Source organism: Hippoglossus hippoglossus, chromosome 10, assembly GCF_009819705.1.
Source record: "Hippoglossus hippoglossus isolate fHipHip1 chromosome 10, fHipHip1.pri, whole genome shotgun sequence".
In the NCBI taxonomy this organism is placed as follows: Eukaryota; Metazoa; Chordata; class Actinopteri; order Pleuronectiformes; family Pleuronectidae; genus Hippoglossus; species Hippoglossus hippoglossus.
The window spans coordinates 9334690-9351865 of NC_047160.1; the positions used below are offsets into that span (position 1 = coordinate 9334690).

Below are 17176 nucleotides of genomic sequence, written 5' to 3' on the forward strand. Positions count from 1 at the left end.
TCTAATTGCAGAAGGGTGCAATGCTTTCACAATCACACAGTGGTAGTAATTTTGTGTTTGTAGGGGGAACTCTGTCAAATCTCTTGAAGTTATGTGCTTTAAGTGCTGTCAATGTGACTTGCACACTGTCTAAGCTTGAGTGGTTACAGAGAGGTCAACATGTACTGGAGTTGCGTAGTAACCCCTCCCTCCCTCAAGGTTTTCAGGAGAGCACTTGACAATATAACCTGTGTTGTGTTTTTCCACGAACAGTTTTATCCAGGTTATTTGTAGACGATTGTCAGAAAGAAATGCAAGTCACAGCAGGCTGCCTGTTAAGCTTCTTCGAGTTCACTTGTTTGATTATGAAAAGTTAAAAAGGGGTTACATGAGGTTTTGTGGTTGCAACACAGCAAATGTTAGCTTTAATAGCTGTTTATTTACCGGTCTAGAAGAAATGTTGCAAGTTCAGCATCAAACTTCACTCCTCTACTCAGCAGAAGCTGTGGAAAGCAAAGATGGAAGCAGCTAAAGTCCAGTGAATAACCTTAAATGATTTAAAGGTGAAACCCAGCTAAGTCTGGTTCGAGCAGGAAGTTTATACAGTTAAAAAAAAAAAAAAAAAGATCAATGTAGCAGATGTAACAGTCATGAGAAAAGTGCTTCACTAAGGGGACACACAAAGACAAGAAAATGAAACCTCAAAGACAACAAGCCTTTGAAAAATAGACAGCAAATTATAAAATACAAAATCTAAAAGCAAAGACATTGATACCACGTTTTTAAGTAATGGCAAAATAAATGGATAAAAGAATAAACAGCAGGTTAAAATAATACAGTGAAAGCCATTAGGTAAAAGCAGGTTTTGAGAGATGATTAAAACAAAAAGAAGTGAAGTTTCAAGTGTGCGTTTCTCAGGTAAACTATTCCATACAGTCCTGAGCATTCATTAAAAGAGATACAAACGACATTTTGTGGTGAATTTAACAAATATTTTTCACTACAGCCTAATTCTAGCATCTGCTGAGGAATTTCTATTTCTGCAGAGCATAAAGCAAATGTGTAACCTCATCTTTAAAGTACATATTTGTCAAAGGTGCTCTGGTTGCCTAACTCTCCCCCTGAAGCCACTTGCTGTAGTAATAATAATAATAATAATAATGATAATGAGTAAAGGTGTTTGGCCAGCGGCAGACTCTGGCCTCATTCCATCGACACTGCACGCGGCTTGTGTAACACTGGTTCTTTACGGTTATACGGTGTTATAACCGTAAAGAACCAGTGTTACACAATGGGCCTCCTCTTGTCATTCCTTAAAAGCGCAGGATACAGAGTCTCCAGCCTCTCCTCGTGCAACCTGTTAACCCCATAGACTGTATATAAAGGGTCGACCCCCATTTCCTGGCCTTACATCAGGTGCACGTGGCTTCTATGACAGGGTATGGAAATGCGAAAAACAAGTGAGGATCACCACCACTGGGCTTATGTCACTGTCACCACCTCGCCCCCTGGCTGTTCTCATCGGCCGCTGCTGCTGGGATTCCCTTCCCTGTCTCCATGCAACCGCGTTACCATAAGCACGCCAACCAGTCGCACGACGTCCCTAACCCACTAACCCAGTGGAGTTTTAATTAAACCGGGTAGAGAAAGAAAAGAGGAGCATCTTTGTCGCAGGGAATTATGTTACGAAACTCGGCATCCTTTGGTTTCACAACAGGCTGGAAAGGCGTGCTCTCAGCCAATGGGACGGCGCGTCGCTGCGTCACGTGGCCTTGTATTTATGTAATGTAAATGGTGTTACACAGTAACCCAGCTCCGAGGCTGAGTGTGCACGTCGGGTTAAGATCGGACACGGACCTCGGTATAACAAATACCTATATGTGCACCTCTTCTTCTTCTTCTTCTGCGGGTCGTGCATGGAGTCCGGGGCCGATCGCTGGACTGGAGCTGACTTCTGATTCTCCCTGGCTCTCTTTGCTCCAGCTGCTCTGAGAGGGGGAGCTGCTGTGCGCGCCCCGAGGTGAAAACACCACGTTAGCCCTGGAAATGGACCATGCCAGTTTAATACGTAAATGAACATTACTGAGGTGAGCGTGTGACAGCTGGAGTTAGCATTTAGCAGCGCTGGACAGGAGCCGGTGGGTGATCACAGAGGAGGGGGACACACCGACGGGGTCTGGCTGCCAGTGGGTTATTTAAATGGTCCGCGCACGACCACCACTGGTACCACGTCTTATAAAACCGTCCACGTCTCCACGGAGCTGCGTCTCTTCCCCTTCTTCTGTCCGACACGGCCGCATCCAGTCCTCCCCATGGACCTGCTGGAGTGTCCGCTGTGCCTCTTCCTCATGTCCGAGCCGGTGACCGTGGCGTGCGGCCACTCGTTCTGCCGGAGGTGCGCGGTCGGCGGGTTCCTCCCGTCCAAGTGCCCGGCGTGCAAAGCCAGGCTAAAACAAAGGGAGGTGAGGGCCACCAAGAACAACGTCCTGCTCATCAGCGTCGCGGGGAAGTGCTGCCCGGACCAGACCCTGAGCACGTGCCACATCCAGGAGAAGCTGAGAGCCGGCGCCTTCTCCGAGGCTCTGCGCATCGCCAGCGAGGGGCTGGACGAGGGTAAGGGACACACGCACCTTTCCAGCTGCATGCAGATGTTTGTCGGACATGTAAACCCGCACTTCCGGTCATAAGTTTTATAACACCTCAAATGTTTTTTTGTTTTTTTTCAACCTGTCATTTAAATCCACACTTTAAACGGTGTCAGTGTTTTTGAATTTGAAACACATAACAATCTATAACATATTGATAATAAAGAGTCATGGAATTTATTGCTGAATTAAATTTAATCAAGAGTATGTGTTTATTCATGAAGCAGAACACACCCATGATGTTTTTTTTAATGCTGGATATTAAATATTGTTCATATTGTTTGTCCCATTAGTTCCCATGGATGTGTCACACTTTGCAATTATGCAAAAGCAAACTACAATATATATTATAGTATGACAATGTTTTGTATTTTAACAATACTACAAAATGCAATCATGAATGTGTCACACATGTAGTTTGCAGTGACTTTCCCCCTTTGTCAAGTTCATGGTGGCAAAAGCACAAAACGCAACAAGAATTCACAAAACGCAACAATAATTCACAAAACGCACAGCAAAAGAAAAACGCAATTGCAAAAATGAAAACACAACAACAAATCACAAAACACTTGGACAGTGCATCTATTCAATCAGTCATGAGCCGTGTTGATGCCCTCATAACTGTTCCATACCAAGTTCGTGTTTAGTGGTTTGTTATTGTCTTTTACTGCTGTGATTTGCCCTTCAGGGCCACCGTACAACCTGCTCAGAGGGGTTTCAGTCTGGAGACTGTGCTGCTCTTCACCCTGTGAATCCTAATCCTAATAATAACTGTATTGCAGAGCACTTATCTAAACAAGGTTACAAAGTGCTTTACACATAACAATCTAGGGCAAGATGAGGATTTAAATGAAAATAAAAGGCATTTAGTTCAGTTCAAATCATAACATAATAAGGTCAACACCTGCAATTTATAGAGGGACCCAACAGTTCCTCTGTCCGATTCTGTTCTTTATTGCTTTGATTCATTATGTTACAGTACGATCAATTTCTGACCTTCCAGTCTGTCTTCCTCTGTTACATTGTCTTATTCTCACCATTCTGACAACAACACACAGCTGCCTACTACTTCCTGCAACACAGCGTTGACCTAATGATGCATCAGAGGGTGTAATAGTAACACACTTTGTTCAAACACTGTCTCTGTGCAGACAGAGGGTTTGTGAGTCATCAACAAACGTTAGGTCACTTGTTGTTAGTTTTGTATTCAAACTAATTTACTTCCATATCTGCAGGGAACTGTATGTTTAAATCATTCTTAAAGGTTCAGTGTGTAGAATTTAGTTGTGAATTTTCATGTTGCAGCTGAATACCCCTCACCTCCCCCTCCCCCTTCCAAACATGAAAGAGAACCTGTGGCAGCCTTAAGTTGTCATGTAAAGTTTTTCTAGTCTGGACTACTGTAAAAACATGGCGGCGTCTGTAGAGAGGACCCGCTCCTTATCTAAATATAAAGTATTTAAATATAAAGGGCTCATTCTTGACATAAAGAAAACAACTATTTGTACATTTAAGAAGATTATACACGAGTGAAAACATCACTAGGATTGTTTTATATTCAATTTCTGCCAATAGATCCCTTTCACCTAAATCTTACACACTGATCCTTTAATCCCTGACACGTAAATGGACTGTATTTAAATAACACCCTTCTAATCTAATAAATTACTCAAAGCACTTTACAGTACAAGTCACATTCACCCATGCACATTAATACAGAACTTCTATATGCTGCACTTTTTCTAACCCAGACCATTCACACACTATTAAAGCCATCAGGGGCAAAATGGGGTCCAGGGTCCTGCCCAAGGTCACCTTGGGCATGGTGGCTCGAGGGACAACTCGCTCTACCTCCTGAACATCAGCCACCCAAGGGCCCATTGTACTAGTGACTTTTTAAAAAAAATTACCAAATAAGCCACTCAGGCGTGAATGGGGGGGATCTCGGTCCGACGCGTGCTCTGAATCAGCAGGTAACAAATTCTATGTCCGGTGTGCAGCTTGTCTTGCATTCATGGACTAGATTTATTTATTTATTTGGATTTTTTGAGTTCCAATGCACAACACAAAACTGAAACAGCTACACGGTCAAAAACTGTTGATTCTCCCAAATCCAACCCACACCTCATACCCATCACCAGGTGCCCCATTATATTCCTTCCCCAACAACAATGCTCCACCCAGTTTTTGTATGCAAATACTGCAATATAAGAAAAATAAACACAAACAAGTTAACATTATGGCTGCAACACTCAGTTTTTGTTGACCTTAACCTTTTTTTTTTTTACCTTGAGCAGTTAACCGTCCACCTTTATACAACATCAACTGTAAAATTTTACAAAAAAAATGAATACATATGGGTGTGTTCTAAAAGTTTTAAAAGGAAGTGTGACTGCCTGTATGGACAAAAGGGAAAACATGTTTACCTTGGATTGCATTGCAGTATAACAAGAAGACGGACTAGTTTGGCGTCCCACTTTTCATGTCGTGCGCACAGTCTTGTCTGTTGCCCAGTGATAGTGGCTGGCAGTGCATCTATTTCACAGAACAATATTGTAATGGCAGGAGATACAGGAAACTAACATTCCTGATGAGATAGAATTGATTGTGTTCACTGTCGAATGACCTGAATGTTTCCAGATGCTGCTTCCTCCTTGTTAAGTTTATCGACAGAGGCTTGTTTTCCTTTTTGTGTTAATCCACTTGAGCAAAAGAGCAAATACGTAAAACTTATGTTTCAGAATAATCAATCAATCAATCGGAGGGCCGCAAGTGAGGGATCCTTCTCCCAGGACAGACAGAGGTAGAATAGATGTCACATTTAATAGAGCACAATACAAAAAAGCACTATTTACAACATTCATGAGAAAAGACAATGCCTAATATAAATGGAGAGGTCAATCAATGTTAAAAGTAGTTACACAAAAGAAATTGTCAGACAGAGATGAAGGGAGCTGCAGTGACAGCTGTAGTGATAGTGATATTCACAGTAAATAGCATTTTTGAGTAGTAGGCATATTGTATATCTAAGAATGAGAAATGTGCTACAGAAGAAGTTTACCTGCATCGGTTTGATATAACATTTACTTTCATCACATATAAGAGGCAGTAAAAGCAGCTATAACAGCTGTTGTCAGGGTAAAATGTTGGACTCAGGACAATTTCTGTTTTTTTTTGCAGTTTTTGCACATGTCTGCAGTTAAAAAAAACCCTGCACAGACGAATTGGATGCAAGGGGAACATTGTGAAAGATTTTCATAGCTCAGAGCGCTGGATTCCCCAAAAACAGCCGTGCAATCAGATCTTTTCTTTTCTTTTATTTGTGCAGTTATACTTACAGTATCTCCTGCAAATTACCTTATTTTCTCCATTCAGCAGCGAGAATGTAAAAAAAGGGACAATTTCCGCCCCAGTTATTTCGGCGGTGTGGACATCCAAGAGTGTTTACTGCTACAGTGAATCTACGGACGTACACGGTCGCCATCTCTGCCAATCCAGTTCAATAAATACCGCCGCCTCCCTCTCTCCGGCACAATCGTACCTTGTGTAATGATTTCCTTGCACTTTTTTGTCATTCAGCCATTGGAGGTTTAAGTTTGGGCGTGGTCATTTTCATTTTATAATTCCTCTGTATGGGCATTGTCAAGGGCAGAGCGTGTGTTCGTAATTATAACCCTTACATACGGTAAATAAACATTATTTAACTGGAGCAACAGCTTCAGGCAATAGCGACTGTATGAGTGGTGTAACTGATGAACTAAAACATTTGACACAAACAATAACTTAACTTATTTTAAGTCTGTATGAATATTAATTATGTTGTTATAAAAAGCTAATTTAAAATTGCATTACTGCGCATTTATAATGACAGAGGCTTTTAAGGAGTATTTCAATGTGGATCAGACCCATCCTGCCGAGTCATTATCTGTTTAATAAGCACTGTGTCAGTATTAATAGCAATCTGGTACTTCAGGTTTGTGGCTCAAAAGTTATTTAATGTATTTCGGTCATGTTCTAAATCGAAAGCAACTTGTTATGCAGGTTGTTTTATACGTGTTACATGTGTTAAGTTTGTTGGTAGTAACATTTCTAACTACTCGTCTTTTTCTCAGTTTCTTTAACCTCTCTCCTGTGTTTCCACCCTCAGCCCCAGATGACCTGAGCTTGAAGTTGTACAGAGCAGAAGCTCACTGCGGCCTGATGCGTTTCTCTGATGCTCTCACAGACCTCGACTACCTCTGCTGCCTTCGACCCAACTGGACCGAGGTGAGAGACGGGACGGTGTCGGTCAGACTCATGGCGTCTCATGTCTTTTTCATCGCATTTCTGTCTGTCTGTCCCAGTCTCATGAACTAGATATCAGGCACATCTCCAGGAAATGTCTTTGAATTTGTTACAAACGTCCACTTGGACTCACGGATGAAGTGATTAGAATTTGGTGGTCAAAGAGTAACATGTGATCTCATTACTCAAGATTTCATGTGCTGATTGTGTTTAACTTTCTTAGTGCCCTTTCTTATATTCATTAAATATGAAGTCTTAAATATAAGACTATACGTAATATGACAGACGTGGATGTAACTGCAACTTGACTGATGAAGGAGTACAAGCACGAGTCAGTAATTGCAGTGTCTACACAGCAGAAAAGAACAAATCCACTGTAAGTCCATGAATAAAACCAAATTCATTGCTGTCTTTTCCCTTCGGTTGATCTCTGTGCAAGTCTGCTGACTTCAACCGCAGACGCACTTGAATCATCTGGTTTTGTGACGTGCGTGTAAAAGCACACATGTTACCACAGGAGGAAGGTGCTGCCTCTCTCATTTATTGAGACTTGTATCACTGTACCTGTAGAAAGCTGACCCACTAAAGAGGATTTTATCTGCTTTTATTGACGTTATGTCATTCACAAAGTTATGCAAACAGCTACTTATGTCATAATCGCTCTGTGCCAGTGGGTGGCCCGCTGCTAATGCAGTCGTTTCATTTTATTTCCAGAGATCCGTTACATCACTTTTAAACGTCACATTGCATTTAAGCAGACACATGATGCAAACGACCATCAATGCATTTGTGTAAACTTTTCAACGAGGTTGGTGCTTTTGAATCTTAATGTTCTCTGCAGTGACATGGTTTGAATGTCTGATTCACTTTAACAGGCAGTGATGTGCTGGTTGCACTTTTCTCTCTCTCTGCGTGCAGGGCTTCTTTCGTAAAGGGAATGTACTGCTGGAGATGGGTCAGCAGACAGAGGCTCTCATCCAGTTCCACCACTGCCTCAAACTGCAAGCCGACTTTGTTCCTGCAAAGAGTCAGATCAAGAAGGTTTGTTAACATCACCACAGGGCTGTTCTATTTCATTGATCTGTTATTTATCCTTTATTTAACCAGGAAGGGTATTTTAGATATATGTCTATTCGTCAGGGAGTCCCAGTCAAGATGGGTCAGCAAATTCCATAAAGAAGGTTCATATATAAATACAAGAATGGACAGAGACAACAAAAAAACATACTAAAACACAGCAATCAGACTAAAGTACAAAACAGACACAGTAACACACAGGGAATCATAAAATTAGGCAAAGATTAGTTGAGGAAAATAAGAAGTACATGCTCAAAGCAATGACATCTTTCCTGAAAAGTACCGAGAGAAATAATGATTCCAGGCGTAGAATATCTTACAGCTCATTCCGAGCATCTGCATATAAACATTAGTTGGGACCAGAAGGAGAATTTAAAGCTGCTCTAATGAATCAGCAGACCAGATAAGAAACGCTCAGTAGTAACAGAATGGTACTCAGTAGAAAGCATACCTCCCTCAATGCCCTACAGTCCCTTTAAATGAAATCAAGCTGCACCAAATTGCACACATTCATTCACACAGACAATTCACACTGATCCTGAGCAGAAATGCAGGCTGATGGTGTTTGCTACATGAAAGACTTTCCGTATCATGAATGTGTTATTTTTCACAATAGGTCACATCCTGTTTCATATGATCACAAGCCAACTTTACGCTGCCTGATCGTCTACTCTGATTGAAGCTTGTTTTCATTATGTGTGGGTGGTGCTTATTATAGCAAGAATTTGTCCTCTTTTGCTTTTGCTTTGCTTATAAATGAATTTGTTTTGATAGTTGTTTATGGTGTCAGTTTGTTCCATTTTAGCTCTTCAATCTGAAATGACAGCAGTAATCTTACATTTACACATGTTAAATGTATTGTTATTTAATTATAATAATTTCTTATCACCTTTTTACTTTCATTTTAGTTTACAGCACTGGTGAAAACAAACAGTGTCCTTTTAATACATTTGTTTCCATTCAAACGGCAGATCCTGGAGGCAGAGGGCATGGCTGTGCCGGAGGAGGTGCCCTGCATCCTGCAGGTTGTGTCAGAGTACCTGAAAGACCCCTGCCCAATCACCAGCCTCAGTGGCTCTCAGGGGCCGATGCACCCCGAGGCCCTCAAACATCCACTTGGGGAAGAGGGAGAGGGTAAAGGGAGGAGAGAGACACACCAGGTAAGCTGGTTAGGAATGTGTGCATGGCTGGTTTTGAAGGCGTTAGAATGTGAATATCACCCTCACTGATCAAATCATTTGTCTTTTGGGCTTCAAGGTGAAACACGACACGGGTACGGAGTGCTGCCTCAGCCTCTGCCAGGCTGTGTCCTTCCTCCCTGCAGCTGAAGAGGACGAGGAGATGATGATGAGGAAAGAAGATGAACATGACAGACGTAGGCAGAAACACTCAATACACATACTTATCATGATTTGACTGACACCGTCATCATCTTTGACCCCGTTCCGACCTGGTTTTAACATCTGTCCTGAGTGCTCTGTTGTTAGGACAGTAGACCCTCAAAATTCTGAACGTTTTAATTATCTTTTAACACCAAATCCTCTTCATCCTCAAAGGTCAACTCTCATGTGATAAGAGCAGACACTTTCACTTAGTAACTGTAGACTAACAGCTGTGGTGAACTAGATCTGTGAGCTACGGATGTGCGTTGGGGAACCACCGAAGTATTTATAATTACTGACATGGGAACTGGTACACAAAAATGAACAAAAAAGTTTTATGTCTATAAAAAAAAATGAAACAGACAGTGTCGCTGCAGGGAAAGTTATATTATCGGTATGTGTCTCAACGCTATAACTCCAGTAACACTGCCTACCCCGACAACCTGAGTGTGCACGTGAACGCCTCCTGGGCCACATATGAAGGACGACCTACTCGACGTCCTCTGACCCGCTACAGCTTCAAAATGAATCAAATACATTTTAACGGTTCTCAGTGTTCTCATACGTGGATTCGTTTGTGGCCACCATCCCTATATCAACACTGACCAACACATAATGACTGATTCTTTTCTCAAATGGGTAAAATCTTCTCCATAGCAGAGCTGCACACAGCACCCCCCCCCCCCCCCCCACCCCCCCCCCCCCCCACCCCCCACCCCTCTCTCTCTCGCTTGCACCAACACACATACACACAATGACACATCTGTAAACTAAAAAAAAAACATCGAAATTTGGACTTCATGAACAAAAAACATGTATGTGTATTTTTAAATAGAGCAGGGAAGTGAGATCTGATCACAAGTGTTCACAGGAGACATTTTAATACCTGGTGTGAACAGAAGAATGCTGCCCTCTTGTGGTTAGATCTCTTAGGATGAATGTTAGGACCAGGTATGAACAGGGCCTTTGTCATTGTCACTATAAACAGTTCCACTAATACACGTAACCAATGAGTTTAATAATCATTACATTATAATCATTGTTTCATTGTCTTCTTCTTCTCCAGCAGAGGAAACTCATGACAGAGCTTGAGTGTGACTGTGTTTCTCTCTCTGTGTGTTTCAGTTGAAAGTATTCAGCTCCGAGAGAAAACTCTGGGTGTTCTCACGGTGTCCGATTTCGAGTGCCCCCTCTGCATTAGGTCAGTGTCCTGGATTAGTCAAATCAATTCTGTATCACTATCTTCTGCGGAAGTCATTGATCAGACTGAATCTCCTCTCTCTGGTTAATGTCTACTTCTACTACTCACACAATAATCACCACCTCCACTGTGCTAAACATTCCTCCTCTCCGCAGGCTGTTCTTTGAGCCGGTCACGACTCCTTGTGGTCACACCTTTTGTAAAAACTGCATCGAGCGGAGTCTGGACCACAACCTCCGCTGTCCACTCTGCAAACAGCCACTGCAAGAGGTGACCACTGACAGCACAGACACACGCAGCCATACATCTGTTTTCAACACGAGAGCAGAAGACCCCGGTTTTTAGCTCCACTGATTTCCACATTTGATTTGAAGCCGATTCATTATTCAAGATTTTTTACTTGGCTCCACATTGTGGTCTCGAGATAACAAAGTTAGCTCTGGCAGGGTGAGGCAAATCTCACTCCTTTTTGTTTTGCTGACAGCTTTGTAAAAAGGATTTTCTACTATTCATAACCGATTTCTCATTAATGACTCATCTGCTAACAAAATCCACACCAAGTTACAGAGAACATCCCTGGTTCCTCATTGCTTGTGCTAAATGATAACATGTATTGTTAGAAATGCTGCTGTAGTTGTCTGTATGCTTTTATCTCCATGGACAAGCAGCAAGACTACATTTGAATATAATACGATTAATACAAACAAAGTTTTAGCTACAAGTATTAATCCCTAGTTTTTTTTGTTCCTGTTTGAATACAATCAGTATTTATGCTATTTCTGATATCTTACTGTCACCTTTCTCTTCCCAGTATTTAAAAAACAGGAAGTACAACCCCACGCTTCTGCTTCAGGACATCATGAACTATCGTTTCCCATCACAGTTGGCTGAGAGGAAGCAGGTGCACGATGCCGAGATGGCTGAACTGTCCAAGTAGGCACCTCTCTCTTGAACATACAATAAAATATCATATAGGTTTAGGATTTATTGTAGCCGCTCTGTGGACTGTCTCCCTGATTTCTCCTCCGCCTTGTCTTTGCAGTCTAAATAAGGACATCCCTATATTTGTCTGCACGGTGGCGTACCCCGGAGTCCCCTGCCCCCTGCACATCTTCGAGCCTCGGTACCGGCTGATGATGCGCCGCTGCATGGAGACAGGCACCAAGAAATTTGGCATGTGCAGCTATGAGCACGGCAAAGGGTATGAAGCACACAAAAAAACACACCCTTCATAGCTCTGTCCCTCACTCGGTGTAGGTACATATTTTCAATTATCCACAGCAAGCAACATATTTGAAAATTGAACTCGAGCAGGACACAATGTGGGCAAAGCTGAAATCCCTCATACGACATGTGAGGGTGGAAAATAGCACCATGGTTACAAATCTGCCCTGGTTTTAATTTCTTAGATTACTGACGGAAAAAAAATTAATCTACATCAGAGTAAAACATCCAAATGAGATGCAATATAATGTTGTATTTTAGATATTTAATTCCTTCATGTCATTATATTGTGTCAATAATCATGGGTCAAAACGGCCTATTTAGCAACGTTAAAGAAAGTAAAAAGAAAAATACTGGATCCAACCCCTGATCCAGATTTATATCAAAATTGAATAGGTACTTTCCTGACCCAAACCACATCCTTCCACCAAGTTTCGTGGTAAACTGTTCAGTTGCTTTTGCATAATCTTGCTTACAAACATACCAACCAACAAACAGACAGGGGTGAAAACAACAACAACACAATATATTTGTAGCTCTAAATGAACCCGATTTTGTTGAACTTTCTGTGTATCTTATGTGGCAAATATTTTGCATTCAGATATGTTTTCTTTTGTACAAGCATGAGATTTCTGGTTTTATCTAACGCCCCATAGGTTTGCTGACTATGGCTGTATTCTGGAGATCCACAGTCTGGAGCTGCTGCCTGATGGACGGTCTTTTGTGGACACTGTGGGTGGCAGCAGATTCAGGGTGGTGAAGAGAGCTCAGAGAGATGGCTACCACACTGCTGACATAGAGTACCTGGAGGACCTCAAGGTCAGCACCATGAAATCACAAACTATACTATACTATAAAATGTTACTGCTCGACAACACAACCACTCTCCTCTCCCCTCTCTCTCAGGTGGATGACAGTGAGTTAGAGCTTTTGCAGCGTCTCCATGACAGTGTGTACCAGCAGGCTCAGGAATGGTACCTGCGCATGGGCAGCCGCATTCGCGAGCAGATCAACAGACAGTACGGCACCATGCCAGAAAAGGAGGAAGACATTCAGGTTGGGGCCTTTACATATTTGTGGCAGCAGTCGCAACCTTTATCCTTTAAAACATTTCCACGATAGTGTAAAGAGCCTATGTGAGAATATAGCAGGAAAATGTCCGAAGTGCATGAGTGGGTGTGTCAATGATGACAAACACACGACAGAGGCAAAACTGAAAAATACTAAAAGAATATCAGACACGGTGCTTTTCGCATTTATGTCGTGTCCTGCCTCCTGCTGCTCTGCCCAGACACCCCCCCCGCCTGAATGTTCCGGACATTTTCCTGTTGTTGTGAACGTGTCTGTCTTTGACAATCTTCTGCTTGATTCTTCATATGTGAAAGGCAGAGTTCGAAAAATGTTAGGACCCAATTTTCCCCATTTCTGTACTTCACGTCTGAAAACGGCTTATCTTTGAAACCATTGAATGTTGTCTACCGCTGATATGACGTGGACCTTGTTTCCTTACTGATGAGAGTAAACAACAGAAATCAAGTTTAGTTTAGTTTCCTAATGCCTCTGTGAGTGTTTTCAATGTGACATCACAAGGTTTCAACACTCCTCAAACAAAAGCAGCTAAATGGTTTAGTTCATTTAGTAGAATTCGTGTCAACCAAAAATCACTGGAAACCAAAGCCTGCCATTGTTTTTTATATGTATTTACATGTTTGTGTTACTCATGCTCCTGGTAGTCACTGATTTATTTATTTTTGTATGAATGAAAATGAATTTGCAGAGACTTTAATCTTATTTGTAATTGGTGAAACTGCATTCAGAGCTACATTATGGTAACATCACACGACACTTATAAAAACAGAGTTCACTCAGATAGGATCTATGCATGCAGTAAGCGTTCAGTGAAATTAATGAAAATGATAAAGTAGTTGGAAGTTGTGTGGGAAAACGTTTTTTGACATAAAAAGTTGAAAGTGAGAGTGATTTCCTCTAAAAGGGCTCATGGGCTTGAATAGTACGCCATGCTTTTTCCTGATAATCAACGTTCTATGTTTCTGTTCTAATCCTTCTTTCTTTTTTGTATCTCTTGTAGTCCTCAACCAATGGTCCAGCCTGGTGCTGGTGGCTGCTGTCTGTCATGCAGCTGGACCCAGCCTATCAGACCACTGTCCTGTCCCTGACCTCGCTCAAAGACCGCCTGGGACACCTCCGCCTCGTCCTCGAGTACTTCTCTCAGAGCTAGACTCCGCAGCACAGCGTTTTACATGCGCACGGATCAATGGAGTGAAACCATTGAATGCACTCACACCACAGAGTTTTGGGACTTTTTTCATTTTTTTTTTTGACTACTCTGAATCATAGAGGGACTGTTATAAAATCACAGCTCAAGGCCAAATCACCTTGTCGAAAGGTGAAAGGGTTGTTGTCTTACAAAACGGAGCAGTTGTGCGGGGGTTGGATTTTTGCTGTTTGAATTTGCATAGGTTTTCTTTCTTACACCATCTTCTTCCCTGGGAATTCAAATTTGTCGTGTCTGAACGCACACTGTACTTAATTGCAGGGTTGACCAAAGATGCTTCTTATTTATGGTCATCAACGAGTGGTTAATTATTATAATATTATTATTTGTGGATAAAGTAAGTCGTTTTCTAAATAATATTATGGAAACTCAACACTAGGTGTCACTGTTTTTTCACCAGGTATTACAAACATGGAGAACATGCAACAGGATCACCTGAGCTAGTACAGTATAGTGACTCAATTCCATTTAAACTCTTTGCATTAGTATAGCTAAGTTTGAAGTGAGAATAAACATTACTAAAACACAATTAGTGCAGAAGTTTTCAGGACTATGCACGTCAGAGGATTAGAGTTCATGCATTGCGTCTGATTATTTGGAGTGATTATCATTTGCTGGAGGGCTTTATTTGTAACACTTGCTATTTAGTTGCAACTATTGGCCTTGGCAGCAATTGACTGACTCATTTTATGCCATTTAGTAATCCCAAAAGATCCCTATTTCCTATTAGTAAATATCGCAATAATGATTTGACGTGTCACTTGGAATAGCACCAGCTAGAGGCGAATTTTTTTTATATGAATAACTCTGCTGCAGTCGTCATTTTCTGGTGAAAAAATGAAAAAATTGAGGAGATTGATTTGGTCAATTCAGGCGTACCAGCTTTGTTTTATACGTATGAGCCAGTGTGATTATGTGTGTGGATTTGTCTGGTGTGGATGCAGCACTTTATGTTTGAGTTTCATCTGTAAAGAAAGAGTTACTTTTGTCAGTCAACGTGATATTGTGTGAGCACCGATGACAGCTGCCTTGAAATGCAGAGACGCAGCGTGTAACATCTCCTGTGCAGGGACAGGTGTAGAGTCTGAGGCTGAGCCCCCCTGCGGTGGATCTGTATGGGTGGGCCACCACACCTACTGTACCTCCGGCCCCTCACTCTGTCTCCGTGCGTGTGTGTTCGGCCCTTCTAACAACGCACCATGGTGCCTCCGAGTGCCTGGGCCACACAACCTGGAGACCTGCAAGTCTCAGTCATAACATTATAAGGACATATACGTGATTTTTGCCATCTTCATATTTTTAGTACTACATTCCATAGAATGTTAAATCTGCAATGTTACGTGGAGTTATTTCACAATCACTAACAAACACGGGCTTAACTGGGTGAAGTAAGAATTGATGTGGTTTATTTTGTACTTTGATACATTTTTTCTGTGTAATGTGTTTAGAAGCTAGCGTTTAACTTTCTGTAAGTGCACGGACACTGACATCGATTTCACCATCAAAGTGTGCATGCGAGGCTCCACACAACTTGACAAGGGAAGCAACAGTGCATGCACTCCTCCGCAGGAACGATAAAAGCTGTATAGTAAGAACAACTATGTGTCCACAAATTTAACTGAGGCCTTATAAGGACAGTTTGCGGAATGAAATCAGTGTTCGTCTTCAGCACAGCCTGAATTTAGGCTTTGGCCCTCATGCCTTTTGTATGGTGGATAGTGAACGATCATGTTTTCGTGGCCAACATATCACTTTTAAACAGAATCAGACTTAGTGCACCAATCACGCTTGAACAGTAAGATTCTGCCTAATGTTGTGTGTGTATATATATTGTAGCTTAGAATACTAGAGGACAAATGGACGGACTGATGGACAATGGGGCAGCAATGACTATCTGCATAACTACGACCTGGGAACTAACATTTTACTTGAGGAGAACAAACACTGTTTTTTACTATTTCTTAACACGGGATTGTTTGACGTCAAAGTTTTTGAAGCCATCTGGGAATGAGATCAGAGCCTCGAGACTTTAATGTGCCAGTTACCACAACTTTTCTCCACAGCTGCTGGTTTCACTGAAAAACAAAAAGCATGCACCATAAAGCTCCATTTCCTGCAACCGCTCACTCGAATCAAAAAGGGATGAATTTTTGAATGTCCAGCCTCGTGAGCCTTTGTGGTGAACACATGACGTGACAGCAATACATGAGTCCACGGCCACTCAGGTGAACTTCACCTCAGAGAAAATCTTATTTTTGCAAAGTGACATTATTTTGTGTTCTGCTGCTCAGAAGTAGTTCTCACATGTTTTTGTCATGCATATTTCTTTGTATTACTTCAATTACTTGAAGATACCACCCGTCATTGAATAAAATGGTGAATTACTGTTTATTGATCACAGCAATTAGTCTAGTAGTGATTTTCTTTGTTTACACTGTCTAAAACAGAACTCAATCTCTGCTACATACGGTATATTTGGCAAATCAGGTATTTCACTCCCATATTTTTGAGCCAAACTTGCTTGATATCATTTACTAGCTTCAACTTTGCTGTTGCCAATGCAGCGCGGTCATGATTCTTCCTCTCATTTAGACCCACAGCTTTTGGCCCTTCCTAAACTGGGCAGGCGTCCACATGTGGCATAATTATCCATCAGCAAATGTCCTCTAACACAGTTAAAACGTTTTGCACTGAATCCACATTGTCTGTAATGGACAACAGGCAGCATAATAAGTGACCCGTTGTTGGCAGCGATTCCCCCGCGAGGACAAGTCTTACACTCGTGTTGTACTTCAGAGAGGCTGTGAAAAGCACCATGGCTGACATGTTCCTGCTATGTGCTGCAGCTTTGCAGGAAATGTTGGCTGTGTGTAAATTGCAGTCATGGCCGTTGTTCTCCGCACAAATACCTTAGTACATGTAAAACTAAAACAAGCAGTTCTCATGTGTTGCATCTGTATTCTGCTTTCGAGCCAAGAGCAGTACACTATCCTGATCTGATTCATTTATTTGCTTTTTAAACGTTACAACATATATATATATAAATAGCAAATTTAAAAGCAAATCCTGCAAAATCTTTATTTAATGT

General features: G+C 41.8%; 1 protein-coding gene across 2 annotated transcripts; it reads left to right on the top strand.

Annotated features, from left to right (window-relative positions):
• Positions 1-1699: 1699 nt before the first annotated feature.
• Positions 1700-16483, top strand: lonrf1 (LON peptidase N-terminal domain and ring finger 1). 2 transcript variants are annotated; one of them, XM_034598400.1, is made up of 12 exons: positions 1700-2592; positions 6772-6890; positions 7827-7949; positions 8957-9145; positions 9243-9360; positions 10493-10568; positions 10724-10838; positions 11380-11501; positions 11611-11769; positions 12449-12611; positions 12699-12848; positions 13882-16483. In XM_034598400.1, exons 1-12 carry the CDS (start codon positions 2292-2294, stop codon positions 14029-14031), a joined length of 1785 nt encoding a protein of 594 aa, XP_034454291.1. In that variant the 5' UTR covers positions 1700-2291; the 3' UTR covers positions 14032-16483. The 2 variants fall into 2 exon arrangements, with proteins under 2 accessions (XP_034454291.1, XP_034454292.1); XM_034598401.1 differs by having other exon boundaries at positions 1754-2592; positions 9243-9352; positions 10491-10568; positions 13882-14468.
• The last annotated feature ends 693 nt before the right edge of the window (positions 16484-17176 follow it).

Bases quoted from the DNA above. Each gene is read 5' to 3' on its own strand.
- lonrf1 (XM_034598400.1), top strand. From the start codon at position 2,292: ATGGACCTGCTGGAGTGTCCGCTGTGCCTCTTCCTCATGTCCGAGCCG. The intron at 7,950-8,956 runs GTTTGTTAACAT...TTCAAACGGCAG, and splicing joins CAAAGAGTCAGATCAAGAAG to ATCCTGGAGGCAGAGGGCAT. The intron at 10,839-11,379 runs GTGACCACTGAC...TTCTCTTCCCAG, and splicing joins GCAAACAGCCACTGCAAGAG to TATTTAAAAAACAGGAAGTA.